The sequence below is a fragment of the Neoarius graeffei genome, chromosome 2 (assembly GCF_027579695.1).
Source record: "Neoarius graeffei isolate fNeoGra1 chromosome 2, fNeoGra1.pri, whole genome shotgun sequence".
Classification (NCBI taxonomy): domain Eukaryota; kingdom Metazoa; phylum Chordata; class Actinopteri; order Siluriformes; family Ariidae; genus Neoarius; species Neoarius graeffei.
The window spans coordinates 72,933,652-72,960,944 of record NC_083570.1 but is presented as its reverse complement, the minus strand read 5'-3'; the positions used below and the strand labels follow the sequence as shown (position 1 = coordinate 72,960,944).

The 27,293-nt window shown below is 41.6% G+C and overlaps 1 protein-coding gene across 2 annotated transcripts in view; it reads right to left on the bottom strand.

The window, feature by feature from the left end:
* The window catches only part of ano5a (anoctamin 5a), a 95,797-nt gene that overhangs the window by 54,860 nt on the left and 13,644 nt on the right, over nucleotides 1-27,293 (bottom strand). For both annotated transcript variants that reach the window (XM_060914907.1, XM_060914909.1), the window contains exon 2: nucleotides 1,560-1,621. In XM_060914907.1, coding sequence (XP_060770890.1) covers nucleotides 1,560-1,621 — 62 coding nt within the window. The remainder of the gene's footprint in view (nucleotides 1-1,559; nucleotides 1,622-27,293) is intronic.

Here is a 27,293-nt window from a genome sequence, read left to right as displayed (position 1 = left end):
TCTTAGGAAAGTCCTTTACTGTGTTATAGAAATCGTGCTAATAACATTGCTCGAAAGCTCATAACTACATTATAAATATCCATTTCACCTTTGCTAGCAAATGGTTTGGTCTTGCATGCTTCAGCCAAGCTTGTCTTCCTGTATTTTTCTTTCACCATCATATGGAAATCTTGTGGCTCCTAAAGGATAACCCTGACTGTGAACTGAATTTTCTTGACACAGCCCTAATACACTGCACTGGGAAACTCCAGTGTATGTTAGTACGAGAGAAATACGAGCTGGCAAACCATTCCTAAGCAAAGCATCATTCAACAGACACAAACACACACACCTCTTACCCCTGCAAGGCTGGAAAGATGTTGGACAGGTTCAGTGTGTTCTCTCTCACACTGATCACACAAAAACACTGAGGAGCAACTGGAGCCCTTAGACACAGAGCCATAGCACTCTGAACAAACACTTTCTAAGGACTGCAGAGAGGAAGAGAAGTAATACAGCGCTGGAGTGAAACATGCTGAAATGAAGTAAAGTGTGATAAAATGAGTGAAGCAAAGAATGAAACCAGAAACTTCTAGGAAGAGATTTGAAAAAGGAAATGACAAACCAGAGAGAGGGAAAAAAAAAAAAAAAGAATGACTGCATAATCAGCTGGCTATGAATGATCTCAATAGCAACTGCATTAATAACAAACAAACATCAGTGGTGTGTTTTCATGGCTGTCGTTCCGATGTTCCAATAGCCGAGTATTCTTGGATTTGGCAGTCAACAGCTAGTTGCGTACAACAACAAATGAAGAACTTCATCTTCATACTATACTGTACCTTCTAATCAGAGGTTGTTACACACCCACAAAACAAAAACACTCACAAACAACTAATTTTAAAACAAACAATTAGAACACCTTCCTCAAATATTGCTCAAAATTGAGTTTATGACCTTTCGAATATCCGTTTTATCCTGGGATGAACTAACCAGTAAAAGACTGCTTGGAACAGAATGGAAATTTTAGCCATGCTGATTTTCATATTCAAATCAAATGCAAGTCTAGAAATGAGGGTTAATTTGCATGGCAGAGATTGTTGGTGAAAAAGACATGCAACATTTGTAAATGCTCAGACCTCAGACCTTTGGTCTGGTCAAGGTTTCAGAAAATATTGCCATCAAGATAGACATATCACCAAATAAAACGATCAAGCATGATAAGACAGTTTAGTAACACGTAATTTACTGTACCCTCATTACCACCTCTAGCCTGCCAAAGGTTTTTACAACACTCAGGGAACACCATATGAGCAGAGAGCGTTGCAGGTGGGTTTAGGACGTTATTATCTTGTATGTCACTCAACAGTACTGAAGCAGTCTTTTGTGCAGCTGCTGAAGCCACAAATTACGCTTTGAAATGTTATCTGGTAGGGAACTGAAACTAAGCAGCACTTCCTGAAAAGAAGCAGAAGCAGGGGTCCCCCTGTTGGTGCAGGCTGGGACTAGGGCTTATTATAGAAATAAAGTGATATGTTGAACGTAGAGAACGTGTGTGTGTGAGTGCATTTATGAATTACCTTGGCACCATGTTGCTGAAGTAACACATTATCTGAATTGGAATAGAAGCTGTTGTTCTCTTCTATAAAAGACAAGACAAAGGAAGAATGGCAACTTAAAAAAGTGAAGAATTCACATCATGCTTACAAGATTTTTTTTCGTGCCTATCATTTCCTGTGTTTTACACATCTATGATGCATCTTGCAAGTCTATTACAGAAAATTAAAATATATATTTTGCTATTTCTCCCCACTGTGAGAAGCAACACCATGACATGCAGTTAGTGCAAATATTTTTCCTACAACACGTTCTGTCAAATATTTACTGCTCATAAACCATTATACTCTGCTACTCTGATTGGCAGAACTGTGTCCATGACCTGCTGTAAATAAAACTAAAAGGTCGTTAGAAAAGCAGATAATCAAATTACATACAAACACAATCCTAAAGAGCAGCTGCTCAAAGCAAACAAAGACTAGGACAGCACAACTCTACCCATCGTCCCTGTCCATAAATTATTTAACATTTCCATGGCAAGCAGAATGCAGAAAAGTAGTGTTTAACTATCTAAAAATAAAAGCTTAAACATTTTCATATCCAACTACGGTTCATACACGGGTGCAGTTCCCCGGGAGGGGGGATGACCTCCAATTTCTGAAAAACATGAATTGTCCCCCCCAATAAAAATCCCCTAAATTATTCAAAATTGTACAAACAAATGTATTTTCAGACAAATGATTCCCTGTGCAGTACTTTTTGAATGATGTGGCGAGCCTCTACGAAGTTGTGATTTATGGTTGCATGGTATGAGCTGCATACGGGCAAAAAAAAAAAAAAAAAAATCACTTTTGTGTCCCCCCCCCAATCCTGACATCGGATCTGCACCCCTGGGTTCATATTATGGGAGATCTTTATTCTGCAACTGTAAATTTACTCAGGACAAAACCAGTGTTTATGAGGAGCTGCTGACAAGCTAAAACAAGTGATCACAGGACACAGAGGCAAATATCTCTCCTGGAAACAGCTAGTGCCATATTATCTGAACTTGTAGGGAAGTGAAAGGCAGATGAACGAGGAGAAAAATAATGCCATTTGATACATTTTAAGTCCCTCTGTGCAGCCTATGGATCATTCCATACAAACTCACCTAGGATCTCCCAGTTCATGTCATGCATTTTCATTTAAAAAAACAAACAAAACAAAAAAATCAAATATAACCGCAAGCAGCAACGAAAGGCCCGAGCACCTCCGGTTCCACTTCTCGTCACATGTGGCCAGCATACAATGCACACGCATCTGAGATGTGGGACAAAAGCCTGTGTATCTGATGTGTACAGCACCATTGATGAGTTTTTAGGCACACATTTCCTGTTTGCGTGGCTGACCATATAGCTCTATTGTTTCACCTTTTCAACATCTTGCAAGATATCGAAAATCCCTTCACAATTGAAAATCAGCAACATCTTGACATCATGTATACCAAACCTGGCATGAATCCAATAAACTGCCTAGGAGGAGAATGTCAAAACGCACAAAACCAAAAATAACTCACTTTCTGTTGAGTATGGCTAATACAATGTACATTACAATTCTGTTCATCTTGGTGCACACGACACACCTACCAAATTTGACACGGATAGGTGAAACTATATACTGGGCAAAATTCTCAATGACATGTGGGGACGCTATGGATTCCCCCGGACACACCCGGGGCCAAGCCACTATCCCTGAGTAGCAGTGGCCAGGACTGATGAGTGTACCAAATTTCATGAGTTTTTGCCCATGGGAATCACCTCAAAAATGACCAAGTCTTGAAGGATAATAAGAATAATATCCATCCATCCATTATTTGTAGCTGCTTATCCTGTCCTACAGGGTCGCAGGCAAGCTGGAGCCTATCCCAGCTGACTATGGGCAAGAGGCGGGGTACACCCTGGACAAGTCGCCAGGTCATCACAGGGCTGATACAGAGACAAACAACCATTCACACTCACATTCACATAATAATAATAATAATAATAATAATAATAATAGTGGGGCGGCACGGTGGTGTAGTGGTTAGCGCTGTCGCCTCACAGCAAGAAGGTCCTGGGTTCGAGCCCCGTGGCCGGCGAGGGCCTTTCTGTGTGGAGTTTGCATGTTCTCCCCGTGTCCGCGTAGGTTTCCTCCGGGTGCTCCGGTTTCCCCCACAGTCCAAAGACATGCAGGTTAGGTTAACTGGTGACTCTAAATTGAGCGTAGGTGTGAATGTGAGTGTGAATGGTTGTCTGTGTCTATGTGTCAGCCCTGTGATGACCTGGCGACTTGTCCAGGGTGTACCCCGCCTTTCGCCCGTAGTCAGCTGGGATAGGCTCCAGCTTGCCCGCGACCCTGTAGAACAGGATAAAGCGGCTACAGATAATGAGATGAGATAATAATAATAATAATAATAAAAAAGAGGGATAAGAATAATAAGAATCCTCAGGAAAACAATAGGGGCTTGCACCTTCAGTGCTTGGGCCCTAAAAAACAAACAAACAAAAAAAACACCAAACACGAATAGCTTCTATTACATTCATGGAACCTTGCAAAATCCTAAACCTCGACTTTGAAATGTGGCCCTCTGAGCTAAATTTCATCATTTTAGCGATTAGTTGTGTGTATTCTGAGCCTCGCCAGTTGCTTATGTTTTACTGGATTGGGTTGAAATTTGTGCTGAACATCCAAGAAACCGTGAGGATAATTTGCACCATGTATTCATGTAAATAGTTGTTGCTGGATGTTTTACAGTAATCAAATTAATACAAATCATTTTTACCCAAATGAGGAATTATTAATTTTCAAGTTGATATCTCCACCAGTTTTAGCTTTCTGACAGCCAAATCTTGATTCTATCACATCTAGAAGTTATTTGGTCCTGCATTAAAAAAAAAAACCCGAACTGCCACAGAGCTCACCAAATATAGCTACAGAGCTGAAAACCCCACCATTTTATAGATATATTTATTGAAAAATATACAAAGTACAAAATGTGCAAATGTATTAGAGGTAACAATGCAGTCCTTTTTTCCCCTTTTAACATAATAACAATGGACAGAAAACAGAACATCTCACAAAAACATGCTCCTCCATGCACATTTTAAATATTTTTAACAGTTTAAAAAAAAAGGTTATCCTTGTTGGTACTAAATCTACTTTTTGGCCAAACCGAACAGCTTTTCTCTGACTACTGACAATGTCATAGTTTCTCCTTCCTCTCAAGTTAAGAGCTCGGGCATCATCCTTGACAGTACTCTACTGTATACTTTGAAGCACATAAGATCACTCGGTTCACATATTTTAATTTACACAATATCAATTGATCATGTTCATCTCTTACACCTCATAACACTGCTATTCTTATACCGTACATGCCTGAGGTACATCTCGCAATGATTACTGTAACTCTATCCTCTCTGGTCTTCCTCACAAACTTCTTTATGAAGCTCAGCTGGTTCAGAATTTAGCTGCCTGTATCATTACTAGAACCCCTTCAGTCGAACATATTACTCCTGTCCTCCAGCAGCTTCACTGGCTTCCTGTTAAATACCGTACTGACCAAGATTCAACTTCTCACTTTTAAGGCACTTCATAACGGAGCACCTCTGACTTGCTTCACATCTGCACACCTTCTTGTATTTAGGCCCTGTCCACACGGCAACGGATTCAGGTGAATCTGATAAAATTGTTTATTGTTTCGGCCTGGTGTCCACACGGCACCAGCGTTTTGGGTGCCCCAAAACGAAATCTTTTGAGAACGGATTCCAGAGTGGAAAGATCTGGCAACGGCGCCGTTGCGAAGTTGTCTGGATGAGTAGAACGGATTTGTTTACGATGACGTCACAACCACATGTGCTTCACGCTGAGTAGAAGTGTAACGAGCTCGATGCGAGTTGTCAACAAATCCTATAACCTGGTTCATGAAACGCGCTTACAAAATATTTTCACTGTGAATATTTATTGTGTAATGGTGCAAAGAGAGAGAGAGAGAGAGAGAGAGAGAGAGAGAGAGAGAATAGCCCTTAGGGCAGAGTCAATCCCACCAGCAAAAATAGGGAAAAAAAGGAGCGATCTCACCTCTTCAGATGTTGGTTTAAGTCCTACAATACATTCCTCAAAAAGGGCGTAGAAGAACAAATTAATCCATCAACGTGTAGCATTCAATTTATTCCGGACCATTAAAGACGCCGCCTTCCGCGTAGAATCATACGTCATCCTCGCCGCCATATTGGATGGGGCAAAGCGGAGAATAAAGATGCCTCATTCATGTGCTGCGTTTAACTGTACCAACAGGTTTACCGTCCAAACGAGATCACATGGGATTACCTTTCACAGGTGAGACTGGAAAAATACTTTTCATTGTATTTGGTCATTATAATGTAATTTTACGAACAGATTTTTCTGATTTTGTGGCTAATATGAAGCCTCGCGCATAATAGTTTATGCGCATGCGTCCTTACTTCTTCTATTGTTCTGTGTCTCCGATGGGACCGTCTTACAGCGCACCTAGAGGTGTGGCATGTGTATTGCATCGTTTTCAGCAAGCATTGCGTTGCCATGTGTACCTGATATTTTACTGATCCGTTGCCCATGGGGACGCGATATATATATCTATTTTTTTTTAGATCTCGTTGCCGTTGTCGTGTGGATGTAGCCTTAGATCATCTTCTTCCATCAATCTCGTTATACATAGGGCTGGGCGATTCACCCCCCAAAAAAACCCTTCGATTTTTTAATAAAAAACTCGATTCACGATTTGATTCAATGACCACCTTCAAAATAAAATGACTGCTCACGGTAAATGTATTTCCAAAACACATTTATTTTCATAAGAGGCTTCAATAACTGTATTCAGCAAAAAAAAGTGCTTGTGCACTGTAGTTTTATGGACCCGCACTCCAATGAGCTATTAAAGAGCCCAAAGCCTGAGGTAACACATCCAATAAAAAAACTCAACTGTTAATTTTAAAGAAGTGCAAACATTCTTCATAAGGAGCCTAGCAATAACAGCAGGCTTCAAACATTCCATAAACATCTTAATAGAAATGTAAAAAAGTAAGTGCAGACATTCTTTGTGAGGAAAAGGAGCCTAGCAGCAACAGCAGGCTTCAAACATTCCATTAACATCTTAATTGAAAACAAAAAAAATACTCTTGATGAACTGTATGTGTGTGAAAGTGCACGTGTGTGTGTGTGGGAGGGAGGGAGAGAGAGAACTCTGCCTCTGTGTGTATGTGTGCATGAGAGAGAGAATTGTGGGGGGGGGACTCTGCCTTGTGTGCATGAGAGAGAGAGAGAATTGTGTGTGTGTGTGAGTGTGTGTATGAGAGATGTGCGTGTATGAGAGAGAGAGAGAGAGAGAGCGGGCAAGCATACTGTGTGTATGGATACTGTAGTGAATCCTTCCTCTTGTTGCAAAAATTTCTCAGCATTTCTCCCATTCGGCGGGATGTTTTCGTTTCAAGTGTTGAAACAGATTTGTCGTGCTGCTGCAGGTAACGACAACTGGTTTCAGACACACTTTGCAAAGCGGTGTTGTTTGCTTTTCATCTGTTTCAGCAAAGCGGTACCAGTTCCAGATTACTGATGTAGTTGTGCCTATTTTGGGCAGGAGCCTCTCTTTCTCATCGTCTTCACTCGCCATGTTTGTTTGAACTAGAGAAACTGCAGGACATGTACGGAAAGCCTCGAGGGTTCTTTGGCGAATGTAAAAATGCGTGCGCTGCGGGCTTGCGGCCTGGAAATTGATGTCGGGACAGTGGATTGGTGAATATAAAAATGACATGCGTGCACCATGGTCTTGGAAACATGAACGACAAAGGATAGTGCATTGGCGAATGTAAAAAATATGCCTGCGCCGTGGGCTATAAAACATGAGCGACACATAGACAGTGGATAAATAAATAAACCGTAAAACTCGAGTTTCTTAAAAAATGAATCGATTTCACGTGCCCACTCGATTTTAAAACCGCATCGATTTTTTGCCCAGGCCTAGTTATACATCCAGCTCGTTTGGAAACCATGGGGTTTAGAGCCTTCACTCGTGTTGCTCCTCACCTCTGGAACCCTGGTCCTCATGACAATCGGAATATTGATTCTCTTCCAACCTTCAAATCCCGCCTTAAAGCACACCTTTTTTTAAACTTGCCTATTCTGTCTGACTTCAGCACTGATGACTTTTGCAGTTTTATATTTGTATTTTAGGCTTCGTATGTTGATTTTATTGTATATTGTAGGGTGTCCTTGAGTGCCTTGAAAGGCGCCTATAAATAAAATGCATTATTATTACATTATTTTAAAAATGTTAGTATTAATAAAAGGTGGAAATACAACAACATGATTGTGGCAGCAGGGGTGTGGTCGAGTGCCGGTTTGTGAATGGAGAGCGAAGCCAGGGAAGGCGAGTGGCAAATTGGAAGTTCCTGTTAATTAACATGCTGTGTCTGTGTGTTTGTGTGCAGTGATGGGGATCAGATAAAAGGGGGAGAGGAGCAGAGAGAGTGGATTTTTCCCCCGGCTGGAGTAATGCTTTTAGTTCTAGACCATTGGAAAGCACGTTTTTTGTGTGGATTTTGCTGTCGATAAAACCTGAAGGTGAATCTGAACCCGCCTGCCGGACTGTTCAGCATCCACCCCTGAAAGGGAACTGTTACAATGATAACTATTAATAAAGTCCAGAAATAAAATCAAATGTAAATGTACACATTATTCAACTGTTAGGTTCTAACAGCGGTAAAATATCAAGAAAAGAGCCCCAGAAATAGTCACAGGTCATGGGTTTTTTTTCCTGGCATTATGCAATATTTTCTCAGGGGTACTAAAGGAAACAAGTTCACTGATCTAGTGTTTATTTTATATTAAATTTTTCAGATTTCCGGTATTTTATTTTAAGTATATATTTTAAGTATATATTTTAAGTATATATTTTTTGCTGAAGTTCTTGCAAGCAGGACAAAATATTTCTCATGATGATTTATGTAAATTGAGCTCACATCCCAACTTTCAGATCAAAGTCAATATGAGGATCACAGCCGGGCTTGTGGTCGAGTGTCTGTTGCGGGTGGTGAGGAGTCAGGTAGAACCGGTAGGTAACACATGATGCTTTGTACACATTGTATGTTTTTTCACCTGTGTTTGATTACTGGCAATTTAATTCTGTGTCTTTTTTTGTGTGTGTTCTTTCATGAAGAAGCCAGTAAATATGAGAGAGAGAGAGAGAGAGAGAGAGAGAGAGAGAGAGAGAGAGAGATGAGCTACCCAGCGCCGTGTGTGTGTGTGTGTGTGTGTGTGTGTGTAGGGCCGTCGACAGGGGGGGACAACCGGGTATTTTGTCCCGGGCCCAGGCATGAGGGGGGGCCCAGAACTGGTCCCTCATGAAGATGCCATTAATCATTCTGTTTCATTTCAAAATGTGTTGATTTGGGGGAGAAAAATGTGCTATATTTGCATTCAATGAATGATTTCTGGTTCTTTTGCCTTTATTGTCTTCGAAAATAGATTCAAGAACCCTACCACCCCTAATGCAGAAATGGTTTGGTCTTTGATTAAGGCGCCAAATAACACGGCACTATTCCATCATAACGCTTCGACAATAAGCGTGCGAGCCCGTTTGCCAACATGCACAAGTCAGGAGCAAAGAAAAGAAAAGAGAAAAAGAGATGAAGAAGCCAAGAGCCTCAGGGGCTCACTGCATAGATATTTTAGAAAAGATTCAGATGATGCAGTGGGGCAGCTGAGCCAGGTAAGACATATAACTTTTTTCCAGCCCCGTAATGTAACCCCAGCACGCGTGACGCGCCATTCATAATTATAAAGTAGGGGATAGCAGGGTACACTGAGTGAACACTGAAATGCACAGGGCATTGAATTATTTCATAAACATATCGGTTTAATAACACTGTGTTGCATATATCTCAATGACGCAAAGAATAGCACATTGGCCCGCAATCATATCCAAATGTTTTAGGCACGCTTGCTGAGCTGCGCTGAGCTGGACTCCCGTTAGCTGAAAGCCCGTGGAACGCTGCCTCTTGTTAATTAAACCTTATTTTGTTGGAAATCATCCCGTGTAGATACGACGGCATGTGAAACTGCCAGCTAGATAGAGTTTAATGTAACGAATGGGCTATAAATGGGGTGTTTTGAGGTTAGTCTGTTGCAAAACATAAAACTTTCACTTAGACCGGATACTCTTCAAACAATTCCCTTGCTCAAGTGAAAAATGGTAGGCCTGTATGAAAAGCGCAATTAATGAAAGTAGCCTAATAAGCCCTAAATGAATAAAACAACCTCTGTTTTATTGTTGTTGCTTACACGTTAAGATTTTGAAATCTTCTCGGTCCAGTTCTATATCCAGGGAACGTTGTAATCCTTTTGGTTTATCCGTAATAAACGTGTCAGCCCCCAGGTCAGACAGGCTAATGTTACGTGGTTGGGAGGGTGTCAATTTTTTTTGTAACATTCTAAATCGAGTACGGAAAGGACGTTTATGAAAAACCAGACAAAAAAATACACTGAAAAACTCACTGTACACATCACTAGTGGTGATGCTTCTATGTTCAGATTTTGGGAAAGCCATAACTCCGTTCTCATTGAGGCCCAGTTCCATCCCGTAAACAATCATTTTGGTTTATCAACTACCTGCGCTCAAACATGTCACAGGAGAGGCTCAATGGGCTGGCTATGCTCTCTATAGAGCGCGAACTTGCAAAGAAGCTGGACTTCAATGACCTTATTGACGACTTTGCCACAGCAAAAGTCCGGCGCATTGCATTTCGCACCTGAATAGTTGCAGACTAAGGAAATGTTCAAACTGTAAATATGTTGAAATGTTGAAATAAAATGGTTGACTGTTATAATGGGCTTGGAATACCTGTTATTTAAGGGTCGGAGTGAATGGAGACTGTGAAAAGAGGGGTTGGGTGTGGGTGGTTGCTGTGTGGCGATGTGCGTGCATGTATGTGTGTGTGTGGGTGGGTGGGGCACTCAGATAATTTTGTCCCGGGCCCAGCCAAAGCTGTCAACGGCCCTGTGTGTGTGTGTGTGTGTGTGTGTGTGTGTGTGTGTGTGTGTGTGTGTGTGTGTGTGAGAGAGAGAAGTAGAGGGAGAAATAAAGTCACTGAAATGTGACCTCTAAATTAAAAACAAAAGTGCACCTTGAGCTGCAAGGTTGCTACAATGAGATTTCAAGATTTCAGAACTTGTTGCAATAACATCTCCAAATAGTCTCTAGTATCAGACAGCTCCAAAGCAAGTCAGAGATGTCCACAAGCACCGGCAACCAGCAGGTTTCTCCGCCTACACAGACGGTCTGCACTGGCTACTCGATCCCGGAGGAAAAAAAATAAATAAATACATAAAAACTTGCCTTTCAATGTTCAAGCGATTTATATCGTCTCCTCTGCCCCTAATTTGCTGCAAATCCAATTATTCCACCACGAACTTGTCTTCAATTTCAAGCGACGCCATATTTGCTGATCGATTCTCGCGCACTGATTGGCTGAGCCGGAGCACGCGACTACTCCGTAGCGTATGTAGTTATGTTCCAGAGCCAGGCAGCGTACTACAGAGGGTAACTGAGAAAGCCAAGCACACATACATCTGGAGGGAAATTTCATACATATTTTGCAAGTATTTTACAGGGAAATTGTTAGTAATTTATTAGCTGAGCTGAGAGTGCACCAGAAGGCATGTCAATTTCAAAGTTTTCTGGGGGGGGCATGCCCCCAGACCCCCTAGCATTAGCACACCTTTGGCACACGGCAGCGGCTTCACCGCCGCAAATTCCGAAAGCACCTACTAACTTTTTTTTTTTTTTTTAGCCAGCTACTTCAGATTTTCTGGAGAACCCTGCATGTGAAAAAGAGTCCTGAAAAAAAAAATCCACACCTCTGACACATGGCAGAAACCCCAACATCAAGCTTGTTTAATTTATGAGGAGTATAATCTGTTTTGTGTAAGATGTTTGTGTTGAATATGATGTAGGAGAGCACATAAGTCCCCATCATCATAAGAACACTCCAGGTCTGATTCCCATTTTTATCTTATTGAGGATCTACTGAACGCTGGGAGGTTATTAATAAGGGTGTTGTATATGGAAGCTGTTCAACCCTTTGTAGAAGTAAGCCTGATATCAAGCAAGCGGGTTTCCAATGGGGATTCCTCAGGTACGCTAGGGAAAGATCCTAATGACAAACAATTATGTCTTGGTAAGCTAAATAAATTAGATAATTGGAGGGAGTTAACAAATACACCGTTAACATAATGTCAATCATTTAAATCATCATCAGGTTCCATCCTCGGTTTGAGGCTTGGATGTAAGGGTCCTCCAGTCACTTCTGTTATGTGCCATTCATACAGCCTTGATATAGTTGAGACCGGTCCACATGATAATATTTGTTGTCCACACCGTCCTTGGTCTCCCTCTCCCCCGCTTGCCATTGACCTTCCCATCAAGCAGTGTGCGATGTAAGGCATTATGTCGTATTGTGTGTCCAAAGTACCAGAGTTTCTTGACTTGTATGATTTTTCATCAGTCTTATTCTGTTTAGTATTTCATTATTGGACACTTTAGCCATCCAGGGTATTCTTAGCATTCTCCGGTATGTCCACATTTCAAAGGCTGACAGGCGTTTTTCCATCCTAGGTGTTATAGTCCGTGTTTCAGCGCCGGTCATCAATGTTGACCATACATAACACGGAAGCATGCGTTTCCTTGTTGTTAATGAGATCTTATGAGCTGTCAGGATCTTATGCATTTTGGCAAAAGCTACCTTGGCAATTGCTATTCTTCTACTGATTTCATTATCACATTTGCCATCGTCAGTCAATTTTCGCCCAAGGTAGATAAAGTCCTTGACTTGTTCGATCACTATGCCATCTACTGTGATGTTAATTTTTGGTTTCTTGGTTCTTTTGCATATAATTTAAATACCTTTCCAAACCAATTTTGCAAAATGATCAACCGATGCTGCTCGATCATTCTTATCCATGCTTTGGAACTGGCTAGTTATCTCAAAATGTTGAACATTTGTAAATCAGGCAGTGTGTGTTATTCGAAGGACTCTGTTTGTCCAGATGTGGTTTGTTCGGTTATTCCCAATTGGAATTTTTTGTCGATGAAGCAATCTGACTGTAATACTGGATATGATGTGGTGATGTGGCAATCCTGCCCAAGTAACACTAACATCCAAAGAGAGGAATATGAGAAGTTACAAATATCATGAAACAGGAACCTGAAACTAAAATGTGGAAGGTTGACTGGGCTAGTAGCCCTTTGCGATGTTTACCCCAAGGTGGAAAGAGGAAAACAATATCACCCACATATGGGTTTCCACTTCGGCACCACAACATTTATACTGAACAAAAAATAGGCAGCTGTTCGAGATGATCTTGATTTGTGTTTTTACCCCACTGAAAGAAAATCACAAAATAAGTAAACTGTGTGAATAATAGGACATTTCAGCAACACTGAACATGAAGGAGATTGAAGGAGCGCGCGCGTGTGTGTGTGTGTATAAGTGGGACCACTAAGTGTTATGCCTTACACCACCCCCCTCAAGAATTTGTTGGCTGATGCTGCATTTTCATTATTTCCATGAGAAGTCAATGGCTGTGTGCCACTTTACCGTCACAGCACAGTTACAATGGCATTTAAAATTTCAGCAATTTCAAAAATAATAGGTAATGGTTAGGTTTCTCTGTAAGAGCTTGTTTTCTCACTCACCATTTTCCAAATATAATAAAATGTGATTAATATCTTATCAATGAGAAATCCAATGCAGAAGTAGTGGAGACAGCAAATGTTGTACCGCTCCACGTTGCGCTGAGTTACGTCAGACTCGACTCGCTTCGTCAGGAGTCCATGAGAAAGAGCACTACGATGCTGAAGGTGGTGTTAGCATAAAAGTTAACGCTTTGAGCAGAATGTACAGATGAGCATGTCAGAGAGTCAGAACGGGTAAAGAACTTGAGATGAAGCAAGAGCTAAATGCTAGTGGCACCACTATCAGCAGGTGGTTCATTGGCGCGGTGGGCAATGTAGCCATAAACCAGAACGAAAATAGATCAACATGTCAATTAAAGAAGAACTTCATTACAAAATACATCTTGGACACAACTGAGGATCAAATGTCCTTTAGTTTGCCGGGTATCATCGGTCACTTTTACATCACCCGTTCTGGATTTCTGTTGAGAAACTTGACGGTTATTATTACTGTTTTTAATAGCATTAGTCTTGTATAGCTGTTCTGTGCCGACCTGGCTACATTTGAATAAATATCAACTTCCTTGCTATGCTGGAAGGTCTGCTTTGGCTAAGAAGTTTTAACTGCTTGCCTCCATCAAAACACTGGTCGCAGACATTATCTCGGGTTATCTGCCTAATGGGGTATTTATCCATCGAGCCTGTATTTATATACAGGGGCAAGTTATGATATTGAATGCATTTTTCCTGGCCATTTGTACTCTGCTGGGAAATAACTGGGAAGTTTGGGCCCTTAACCTTATGCCCTTGACCTAGTTACAGAACTTTCCAGTAAACACTTAGTAGTAAACTCAGTCTGACCTCACCATGTGCCAAACTTAACCAGGGTTTGAACGGTTCATTTTGGCTTTATTCACTATAAATGTCACAGATTAATAATACCAAAAAATACAGTTGTACTGTAAGACTTGGTGTAGGATAAAATGTTGCCCATTTTCATGGTTTTGCGTATGAATTTGCGTAATGGCCAGTCAGTTGAATGATTGCTTTTAAATCTATGCCTTCTGACAGCCCTCTAGTGGCTAGGGTCTCACAACAGGTCGGCCCTATTTGTGTATAGATAGTTTTCACATGACGTCACAGAGTCAGGGATTCCCTGATGGCGGCCATCTTGCGGGGTTAGCTTACCGTACGGGTCACTGAGCACACATTGTAATGTGCGAGTTACATTTATTTATATATTATTTACATTTATAGTTACATTATTACTATTTAAAGCTAGCAATGGTGCACACCTGTTGTATTCACGGCTGTCGTAATAGGTCAGGTGAGGACGTCAAGCGGAGCTTTTATGGAATTCCCACTGTACGGGAGCACGAAGGCGAGCAAACAAAGAAACTCAGCATACAAAGGAGAAATCTATGGCTTGCGAGAATCAACCGCAAGGATTTTCAGCCTTCCAGACACAGCAAAGTCTGCTCCGATCATTTTATAAGTGGTAAGTTGTTTGTTGTAAGGCTGCAAACATATGATTATTACTGGCCTATAAATTGTCATATTTATCATAAGCACAAAATGTAACAAGCCTACATACCAGTTAATTATATTACAAAGTTTATACTGACATGGTACTGTAATACCACTAATGGATGTAAAATTTGTCTTAAATCAACTCGATATTATACAAACACATATTTATATGCAGTGTTGAGAGCTCTAAAATTCAAATGTTTACATACCTTGGCTGTAATTAGGACTTCACGGACCCAGCCACAGACAAAATAATTGTATGACTCCAGCGACTTGTATGCTTTGAGGTCGTCAAGTGTGTAGGCGCTTTTAGTATTCACGAAATAGTTCACAATATCAGGGTACGATATGGATGGCAGCCCTGCATAGTCACTTGAAAATGCATCTTTGTCCACTTCGTAGGGGTCAAGTCCCCCAATCAAGGCCAGTTTGGCTGCATACCATTGTCGTGAGATGTCGTCCAATGTATCTATATACTTCCGTTTGCTTGATTTTGCCGACATTGATCTTTATTTTAGAAAACTGACTATATAACTTAATAAATTCGTCTGAGATAACGTAGCCGGTAGTGGCGATGATCCGTTTTGTTTGCCCCTCAAGATGGCGGCTGGGGGGCGTTCCCCGGAATGCCGTGACGTCAGTGAAAACTATCTATAGAGTGATAATATGAAGGTATTAGACTTTGTTTTATGCCTATTTTAATTTTTTTCTCTCATCTTCCAAAAAAAAGTGATGTTTTTGATTATTTTTAAAAATTTAAAATGTCGAATTTATGTTGAGTTCCTAGGGGAAAAGTGCCTGGTCCAGAAAAACGACAAAAATGAATAGTCGTTGTAAAACTCATCTCATCTCATTATCTCTAGCCGCTTTATCCTGTTCTACAGGGTCGCAGGCAAGCTGGAGCCTATCCCAGCTGACTACGGGCGAAAGGCGGGGTACACCCTGGACAAGTCGCCAGGTCATCACAGGGCTGACACATAGACACAGACAACCATTCACACCCACATTCACACCTACGGTCAATTTAGAGTCACCAGTTAACCTAACCTGCATGTCTTTGGACTGTGGGGGAAACCGGAGCACCCGGAGGAAACCCACGCGGACACGGGGAGAACATGCAAACTCCACACAGAAAGGCCCTCGCCGGCCACGGGGCTCGAACCCGGACCTTCTTGCTGTGAGGCGACAGCGCTAACCACTACACCACCGTGCCGCCCTTGTAAAACTGTTTGCATTAAAAGGTCTCAGCTTAATCAGAGATATTAGTCACTGATTTACTGCTTTATGAATGTAACAAACAGTGGTGGGAAATATAGTACATATTCTGACGTGTTTGTTATTTAACTTTATTCAACTTCAGACTTACATACATGAGCCCTCATTTATGAAATGAGCATCCAAGAGAAAACTGGGTGTACGGTCATTTCCAAGCAAAGCTTGGCACTAATCAGTGTGGACATGAGCAGAGGTCACGATCAAATCTCATGTCACACGCTCGGTCTCTCTTAGCTCATGGATGCCTGGCTCTGTAGGGAGGGTCCAGGCTGGTTTGTTTAGCCGACGGCTGAACGCCACTGGTGCCTGGCTCTGACTGATGTGAAACGTCATTAAAATGAGGAAATAAAGAAACTCCACAACCATGTAAATTTTAGGTGCAAGCTTGAGATCTGACCTTTAAGATTATTTTTTTCTTCAAATCTTTACATGTAAAGATTTGCAATATAAGCCATTATATCATTATATATTGTATATAGGCTATGCATATCACAGGTGTATAAATTAAATATTAAAACATCACCTGGATTTCGACTGTCGACAGCCACGTTGTTCATCACAGCAGTGATTTCTTTCCATACTGCATTTTTCTGACTCCCTGTGATGCAACTTTTCAGGCTGCCAAATAGAAATAATTAATTCAACTGGATTTGCAATGTTGGAGTTTCTATTTCAAGGGCAAAGACCACTGTGTTATCTAGAGAACCGCTGACCCCTCTTTTCGACAGCCAATACCAGAAGTCAATGGGTAATTTTCTGCAACAAGCAGCTTCAAAATTCCTATTAGAGAAAATAACAAATAAATCAGCATCCCACATGTGTGTTTCTCCGGTACAATGTTTGCGCTCCCTTATTTCTGAAGCGGGGCATGATTTGCTGCTCAGAACCGACAGCGCGCTCCCATTGGCCAGCGCGTGGCACAGCAAACAACCATAGTCCTTGTTTCATACTACAGCCATGTTCAGCTGTAGCAACAGAACACAGGTTGACTTCCGCACCCAACTTAGCATCTGTACGTTGGACCACCTTGTTCATCTAAGCTACGCTAAGATAGCCGTTGAGGACTTCCCATTTGAGGAAGCCGCAGAACTTTTCATGCAACCTCGTCTGAGGCGTGTGTGAAATCTCTAAATCAGAGGTGTCCAGAAGCCCTAGCGACTGGCGGTTTTCTCCAGCTACACACATGGTCTGCGTCTGTGTACTCGAGCCCAGAAAAATAAATAAATAAATAAATAAATAAAAACTTGCCTTTCGATGTTCAAGTGATTTATATCTTCTCCACTGGCCATAATTTGCTGCAAATCCAATTATTTCACCACGAAATTGTCTTCAATTCAGGTCGTGACCAGAAGCAAGGCCATATTTGTTGGCCAATTCTCATGCTCTGATTTGCTGAGCCGGACCACATGACTATGTCGTAGCGTATGTAGTTATTTTAGAGAACCAAGCAGCATACTGTACTACAGAGAGGAACTGAGAAAGCCACACACACACACACACACACACACACACACACCTGGAAGGAAATTTCATACATATCTTGCAAGTACTTTACAGGGAAATGGTTAGTAATTTATTAGCTGAGAATGCACCAGAAGGCATGCAAATTTCAAAATTTTCTGACGGGGGGGGATGCCCCCAGATGCCCCCATTAGCGTTAGCCATCTACTCCTTTTTTTAAGCCGGCTACTTTCTGGAGAACCCTGTCTAATATGTTATCACATGCTCAATATGTACATGTAAAGGTTAGCTTCTGTCATTGACACAGCAATTACCAATTTACCACACCATACTAATCAGGACTGAGCATTGCAAAATTAGGCACAAAGGCTACATGTGCTATTAGAATGGCATAAAATAAAGACTTTGTTTTTCTTGAAATGATTTGAGTTGACGGGCGGCACGGTGGTGTAGTGGTTAGCGCTGTCGCCTCACAGCAAGAAGGTCCGGGTTCGAGCCCCGTGGCCGGCGAGGGCCTTTCTGTGTGGAGTTTGCATGTTCTCCCCGTGTCCGCGTGGGTTTCCTCCGGGTGCTCCGGTTTCCCCCACAGTCCAAAGACATGCAGGTTAGGTTAACTGGTGACTCTAAATTGAGCGTAGGTGTGAATGTGAGTGTGAATGGTTGTCTGTGTCTATGTGTCAGCCCTGTGATGACCTGGCGACTTGTCCAGGGTGTACCCCGCCTTTCGCCCGTAGTCAGCTGGGATAGGCTCCAGCTTGCCTGCGACCCTGTAGAACAGGATAAAGCGGCTAGAGATGATGAGATGAGATTTGAGTTGACGGATTTCCTTTTTCAGAAATTCACTACCTAAAACACCTTATTTTCATGCCAAGATTACACCAGAGGGCCCCAAATTTACTTCAATATTTCAAATTTTCCCAAGGGAGCATGCCCCCAGACCCCCCCAGCAGTTCTTTGCTCAGCCATCAGACACCCTTTTCTCAATTTCTAGATAAATACCCTGGCAAAGACGTTTCCTTTCTTGGCCGTATTGCGCCTCTCTATGTTGTAAAGTCAAGAGGCACGGCCTCTAAACCGAGAATATTTAGGGGCGTGAATATTTAAAGACGATGAATTCCAGCTGCCACATTATCAATGCCCGATCATTCTTATGCTGTGGTTGGCGAGATATGAACATTTCATGAATCACAGGTGAACCCTGTCATACAATGATTTCTACACTCAGATCTGTGCTGGTTTCTAGGTTATATTGATAAATGAAGGCCATTATGTCTTTTAACTTTGCACATATAAATATGAACAAAAAAGTAGTGGCGTTTTAATTTCTAAATTGAAATGCCTTTAAATTTTCTAGTTTTGGTTCTCTCTCGTATGATGCTCCCTGTGAAAAGGGATCTAAAAAATTGAATTCTTGGAGATGCACATTTTTCCATTTGAAAAATGATAACTGGTTTGAGCATATGGTTATTACTTAGCATGAGACAAAATTTAATTTTCTCAAATACTGCAATACAAAATAACGGCAAGAAGAATTTTTCATCTCGGAGGCGTATGGTTATATTTCTGGGTAATATTCATTATGAGCGCTACCTCTTCTTAGATACTAGGTGGCAGCACCAGCGGTAGTAGCATAAGGTGCTTTCAGACTGGAGAAACTTTTTCATAGTTAGAATTGTTGGAGGAAGTTCCCCTTTTTTGTGTTTGCACAATGCAGGAACTGAGAACAATTGTTCTTAAGAACTCTGTTTTGAGGGAATTTTTTAGTTCCTACTCCAGAGTAGACATTCTCCCAGCACAAGAGGAACCGTGAGTGACATAAGTGTACTGTGAGGACGCGCCTGGAGGACGCTCTAGACTCTTGCAGTGGTGCTTTTGTGGCTGGGGACTGCAGCTGACTTGCTGACTTTGGGACTACGGTTGTCGTGAACGGTTTTGCGCTCGGGTTTCCGCCGGTGGGGGGGTTTATAGCATCAACAAAGCTGACTTTATGTTAGGACTGTTAATGTTATAGTCATGTTGTCTGTTGTTGCCAGGATGGGGATGGGTTCCCTTTTGAGTCTGGTTCCTCTCGAGGTTTCTTCCTCATGTCGTCTGAGGGAGTTTTTCCTTGCCACCGTTGCCACAGGCTTGCTCATTGGGGATAGATTAGGGATAAAATTAGCTCATATTTTAAGTCGTTCAAATTTTGTAAAGCTGCTTTGCGACAATGTTTATTGCTAAAAGCGCTATACAAATAAACTTGACTTGACTACTGTGATTGGTCCAGATGGAAGTGCATGCTGATTGGTCAAACACGAGGCAATGCAACACTGGCAACCGACATTTAAAAAAAAAAATCAGTGTAAAACGTTAGCCATGGAAACTACAACCCTTAAAGTGCATATCCTGGACCCATTTCATTTTTTTTAATATGAAAGTATGTCCCTTTACACACTCATCCAGAAGGGTAATTTTGCACAAGGCCATCTGTCTACAGCAGAAAAAAATAAAATAACAGAACGCGTCTGGAAAAATCCCAAGCGAGTCTGGAGCCAGATTCGTGACGTTATCTGCAGAAGCGCCAGCAGGCTGCGCGAGCTTTGCATGGTTTCAGTGCACAGCCTGTGTAGACCAAGCGCTCCCATTTCCCTCTCATTGTCCGGTCTTTTGGAAAACGATGAGTACTAATCACGGGCGATTGCTCTAAGACAACGAGGGAGACTCGGCCGCCTCTAAAAATGACGAACATCGTGTAGGATGAATTGCGCTAGGCTTATGTTATAGCCGACCTTATAACATTGCTATTTCAGATCCAGAATCATAGAAATATATGTGCTCAACCCACTACAGTGCGAAATCATTCCGTTATAACTTTCCCCAGTTCGCCTAATGTGCGCGTGAGTTTTTCCCCCTCGTGACAACGCGATGCAGCCCAGCCTCAGTGGACTTCAATGGCATTTGGGAGCTATGCGCTTTTCAATCTCAAAATGCAAGATGATTATTGGACAAATACTGCGAAACCGCCCGCCCACGGAGTCCCACGGACTCCCAGCTTCAGTGGACTTCAATGGCATTTGGGAGCTATGTGCTTGTCAATCTCAAAATGCAAGACGGTTATTGGACAAATACTGCGAAAATGCCCGCCCACGGACTCCGAGCCTCACAGTGGGAGGGACATGGCAGTTTCCGCGAGGAGACTGGTGATTGGTGAAAGCAGCCGGATATTTTCTTTGATTGACAGCTCGTTTCAACTATAGACAGGCAGCGGTGAATTTCAGTTCAGTCCCATGCGGATTCGCAAGTGCTGTGGTGTATTGTAAGAGATCAGCTTACATTTCGATTTCATTCATTATATACGGTTTCTACCAGCTTTTTTAGTTTGTATATATTTTCATTGTAAATAAAGTGTAAATATAGTGTTGTCAAGTTTGCTATCTTAGTTCCAGAAATTTCGTTTGAGTGACTGAACTTGAACTTGAGGGGGCTAGTCAGCTAGCAAGAAAGCTGCGCACGGATGCCAAGCATTGCTGATTTAATTTTGGCGAAGCCATTTGCCAGTCTTCCTTTCGAGGAAAAAATTAAAATTAAAGAGCAGGGTAGACCAACGCCTCAAATTGACTTGGTGAAAAAGGTAGGGAATAATACTCGTTCCTTTCAGCTCTCCTGGTACGAGAAAGTGAATTGGCTAACAGCAAGTGACCCACATCAACAACAGTAAATAGGCTACTTTAGTAATATGTCATGGATGGACCAAAAATATAGAATCTATTTAAAATGTTTATGCTGAGTATATTATATTGGAATATATATTTTTCTGGATATGAATTAAACACAGCTACAATTTGGAAAACATTTTTAAACAAAAACACAGCTGAGAACATTTCACACTACAGACCTGGATTAAAAGTGAAGGGTTATCAAAATTGTCAATAAAACATTTCTCAGTCAAAATAAGTAAAATATAGGGAAAGTGTCATTGAATGAAATGTGTGGCACCCAGCTCTATGTTTGGCTCCCCAAGGTCAGTGCTTGTGCCTATTCCAGAACACTCTGCTGTTACTGCTGAGGTTCCTGACAAAGAGCTGCTTTCAATAATGATCAATTTTTAAACAACATGCCACAATTTTAAAATATAAAATGTTAAAATATACCCCCCCCCAACACCACCATCATGTATATTGGACAGTAGGCTAATGGGCCAAAAGAACCTGTTATTTCACAATTTGTGACCCTGCCAACAATCAGCCAGATCAGAGGCAAGAGTATGGGCAAAATTGATGTGTTTTTTCTTTTTTCTTTTAAAATCTGGAAATATCGTAACCGACCAGCCTCCCCTGTTTGAAAGACTACCAGCCGCCACTGGTACTAATCCCATCAAGATTGGTGTTGCTACACCCTCCTACAATACATCTGTTAACCATTTTAATAATTACGTGATAACGTTGAAGAAATTTGCAGAAAACCACCAGGTTGTTTTCTCATAAACAAACCAGCGCTGGCGTAGGATTCAGAAGGAGGCGTCCCACAGATGACGTCACGAAAATCAATGTTTGCCAAGAAATTCAAATGGCAAGTTTTTTCAGAGGCGGACCAATTCGCCTCAAATGGCTTGATTTCAACTGAATTTTTCTGGTATTGCGTAAGGTTAAAAAAAAAAAAAAAAAATCACAGAGGATGCAGAATGTTACAGATATTTGACCAAAGTTTAATAGAAAATAGGAGAATTATATTGATCTTGCTCCTGAATTTACCTGTGATATGCCCTTTAACATTTGCATTAAAGATGGGGGAAAGAACATGGACAAATGGACTGACAGAGAAATCCAGGCATTACTGAGTATATATGAGATGGAGGACACAGCGCGATTCTGATGTGTCGAAGTGAAATATAAAAATCTTCGCTAGCATTTCCTGCTGTCACACTCACAAGCCAGATTATGTCACTCAGCATTCCTACTGGCGGCGCAAATGGAAACAGAAAAAAAAACCTCTTGAAAGTATGTAGTTCTCAAGGGGCTTCCCAGTGGGTCGTTCCTTTGGATAAGTTCCTAGATCTGTTTGGTCCGAAAGCGCCTTCAGAGAACATGAAATCTGAAAGTGGGACCCTAACTGCCTCAAAACATGGTTAATAGTCCAAAATAAGTTAAGTTAATCAGAAGAAAGCGTTATCACACAAGTCTCAAACAAGAACTACAGCCTTGTTTCATTTGGGGAAATGGAAACAGAAGTAAAACAGCCTGTAGCACATTACTGCTCAACATTTTCACCCAATTCACAGCTCGTAAGTGGAATCGCCATCCAAAGGGTAGTCACTGTACACCACCATATTATGTGTTGTGCCTGCAGTGACATAACCAGAAACTAATTTTGGTGGGATGAGGAAATTCTTATATTTTGTTACAATACTGATATTACAGTGATTTGATTTCTTGTCGTTACAAAATATTTATTAAAATGTAATATTTTATTTGTGTCAACATCACCTTGTGGACTTTATCAGGATACATCTCATATTGTTGCTTTAGTGCATCATCTCATGCCTAGTTAGTACGGTTCATATATAGACTACATCTCGCACAAAGAGGGTTGGGGTTTGAATAAATACATATTCCTTTGTGATTTCATTCTTTGTCAGTGCATGGCACTGATCCTACTCCTCAGCTCCCAAAGAGTTCAGCGGCCGTACTTACAGCTCATAGAATGAAACTTGTACTTAAGCAAATACTTTACATTGTCTTAATAAAAACACACCTTTTCTGCAAACATTACACGAACCAAATATATCCGTTATGGCAAGTGTGGAAACTATCCTGCCAGGCACATTTGAATATTTTGTTGGACCGCCTTTAGCATTGATTATGGTGTGCATTTGCTGTGGCATTGTTTCACACACAACATGTGTTTCCATTTGGAGTTGCATTCGTTTGTCACTGAGATCTTGTCTTGACTACTGGAGAGTCAAACCACTGTCAAGTTTTCTCCAGCACATCCCTAAGATTCTCAATGGGGTGAAGATCAGGACTCTGTGGTGGCCAGTTCATATGTGAAAATGACACCTCGTGCCCTTTAAGCCCTAGTTTGATGACCATGCCATCAGGGAAGGGAAAAATAAATAAATAAAAATCCATTGATGTGATGGGCGGCACGGTGGTGTAGTGGTTAGCACTGTCGCCTCACAGCAAGAAGGTCCGGGTTCGAGCCCTGTGGCTGACGAGGGCCTTTCTGTGTGGAGTTTGCATGTTCTCCCCGTGTCCGCGTAGGTTTCCTCCGGGTGCTCCGGTTTCCCCCACAGTCCAAAGACATGCAGGTTAGGTTAACTGGTGACTCTAAATTGACCGTAGGTGTGAATGTGAGTGTGAATGGTTGTCTGTGTCTATGTGTCAGCCCTGTGATGACCTGGCGACTTGTCCAGGGTGTACCCCGCCTTTCGCCCGTAGTCAGCTGGGATAGGCTCCAGCTTGCCTGCGACCCTGTAGAAGAGGATAAAGCGGCTTCAGATAATGAGATGAGATGAGATTGATGTGATAACCTGTTCATTCGGGACAGGCTTTGGACAGTTCTTAACCCAAATACTCACTTCAAGCAATCTCCTTAGTTGTTTTCTTTGCTTGATGCAGGCCAATAATTTGACCCTTCTGAAAACACGGTAACATCTTTTCCACAACTGTGGGATACGTCTTCCAACATCATTGTTAAAGAAATGAGAAGCTACTCACTGCATCAGTTCGGGTTAAAATAAGTTTTGACAGCTGAAACGTTCATCACTGCAGTAATTTTGCAATCAAATGCTTTGAAATATGCACTTATTTCAATCCAAACTGTGGCTTTTTTTTTTTTTGGCTGGCCAGTGTGTATAACAACCAGGGGTGTAACAATATCAACAATGGTACATCATGTTGTTCAGTACGAGGCTCTTGGTTTGATATGCACACTGAACAATATATTCAATATACTGCACAATAAAATAGACTATTCCTTATAAAATATGGTTTATATCAGTGATTCTCAAACTGTGGTACGCGTACCACTAGTGGTACGCGGGCTCCATTCTAGTGGTATGCCAAAGAATTACTTAATTAAATATAAAAAAAAAAGTGAAATACTATCCATAATATCCAAATGGATGAAAATATCTTATCAACCGATGACAAGAAAATGAAAGGAGATACAAATGAAGTTAATAATTTTAAAAAGTTTGCAAGTGCTTCTGGGTAGCCATACGTAGCGTACGTACGCATTCCCGCCGGTTCCGCTGACAGACGGTTATCCGCCATTGGTAGACTAGGCTGTGATGGGAAAAGGTGGAGGTGGCTTTGCGAATTACGACGAGTACGACAAAATTACTGTCGTGGCTTAAATCCGCGAATGGGAGCGTGGATCAGGGGAGAGGGAGAACTGAAGAGGACGTGTGTGAGCCAAGCGCAGATACTAACGACAGTGGCAAAACCAGCCCCAGAACTGCTAGGAAACGGCAGAAACCAGTAAGGAGGAAGTATGAGGAAAAATACATAAAACTGGGATTCATTTGGAGCGGGACAGAGGAGCTGCCCAGGCCGCAGTGTGCTCTATGCGGGGACGTTCTGAGCAATGAGTCCATGAAACCGTCGCATCTCAAACGGCATCTTACAACCAAACACACAGCACTAAAGGACAAACCAATGGATTTTTTTTTTACGAAAACATGATGAACTGAAGCAGTCCAAGTCCACCATTCTGTCCTATGGTACACCCGTAGCCAAAGCACAGGAAGCTTCATATCGTGCCAGCCTCCTGATCGCCAGAGCCGGTAAGCCGCACACAGTCGGGGAACTGCTGTGTTCACCATTAGCCAAAGAGATGACACAATTTTATTTGATTCATTATTTAAGTACAGTGTTTTATTTTCCTATATATAAACACAGTGTTCTTGTTCAGAGTACTGTGTGTAATGTTACAGTGGCCAACAATATTAAATATACTTGTTAAATAAAACCTCCGCCTTGTTTTTAATGAATACTTAGGCCTACTACGCTACTGTATTTTAATGTTGATCATTATGGTGGTACTTGGAGAGCCAAGTATTTTCTGAGGTGGTACTTGGTGAAAAAAGCTTGAGAACCACTGTTCTAGAAGGTACGCTTCTAGGCATGTGCGATCGAGAAAGATGCCACGTGAAGGTAGTAAAGGTAGTATTTCCACTGTCTTATGACGTTTTTGCTTGTTTTAGCACGATAAACAATGCATTATGGGTAATCGTTAAAATGGGTAAAAACAACTAATTTATATAGATATTGTAAAAATTGTGCCTAATAGTTATTTCAGTACATAAAATCAAAACCTGAATTTTTTATTTTTTCCCCTATGTTACACCATTGTGCATCTATAGCATGCTACTCATCTATTACACTTCGCATAATATAAACCAGTGGTTCTCAAACTTTTTTCACCAAGTGAAAATTATTATTTAAGAAGTATATTTAATATTGTTGGCCACTGTAACATTACACACAGTACTCTGAACAAGAACACTGTGTTTATATATAGGAAAATAAAACACTGTACTTAAATAATGAATCAAATAAAATTGTGTCATCTCTTTGGCTAATGGTGAACACAGCAGTTCCCTGACTGTGTGCGGCTTACCGGCTCTGGCGATCAGGAGGCTGGCACGATATGAAGCTTCCTGTGCTTTGGCTACGGGTGGACCATAGGACAGAATGGTGGACTTGGACTGCTTCAGTTCATCACGTTTTCGTAAAAAAAAATCCATTGGTTTGTCCTTTAGTGCTGTGTGTTTGGTTGTAAGATGCCGTTTGAGATGCGGTGGTTTCATGGACTCATTGCTCAGAACGTCCCCGCATACAACACACTGCGGCCTGGGCAGCTCCTCTGTCCCGCTCCAAATGAATCCCAGTTTTATGTATTTTTCGTCATACTTCCTCCTTACTGGTTTCTGCCGTTTCCTAGCAGTTCTGGGGCTGGTTTTGCCACTGTCGTTAGTATCTGCGCTCGGCTCACACACGTCCTCTTCAGTTCTCCCTCTCCCCTGATCCACGCTCCCATTCGCGGATTTAAGCCACAACAGTAATTTTGTCGTACTCGTCGTAATTCGCAAAGCCACCTCCACCTTTTCCCATCACAGCCTAGTCTACCAATGGCGGATAACCGTCTGTCAGCGGAACCGGCGGGAATGCGTACGTACGCTACATATGGCTACCCAGAAGCACTTGCAAACTTTTTAAAATTATTAACTTAATTTGTATCTCCTTTCATTTTCTTGTCATCGGTTGATAAGATATTTTCATCCATTTGGATATTATGGATAGTATTTCACTTTTTTTTTTATATTTAATTAAGTAATTCTTTGGCGTACCACTAGAATGGAGCCCGCGTACCACTAGTGGTACGCGTACCACAGTTTGAGAATCACTGTTCTAGAACATTCCTGGGTGGTCACGGACTGCAACGTAGCCTAGTTCGGTTGTGAAACTCGCTAGGATGGAGTATTTTCGCGAGTTTAGTGGCAAACTTTTGTGCCGCAATTTCTCTATTCTCGAAATTTGTAACCTGAAACCCTACAAAAAATGTTTCATAATGTTTGGGATTTTGAAAAATGCTTCTAGCAAGTTTATTTCGCTGTATTTTTCCGTGAAACTTGGCATAAATCATCCTTAAGTGATGAGCGTGACATTGTTATTTTGGTATGGGTCACGGAGTTAGTTGGAAGCGGGAGAAATGAGAGTTTCTCAACTACAGCAGCGCTTCTCACCATAGATGGCTGGCGTGTTTCACAGCGTTTGGGATTTAC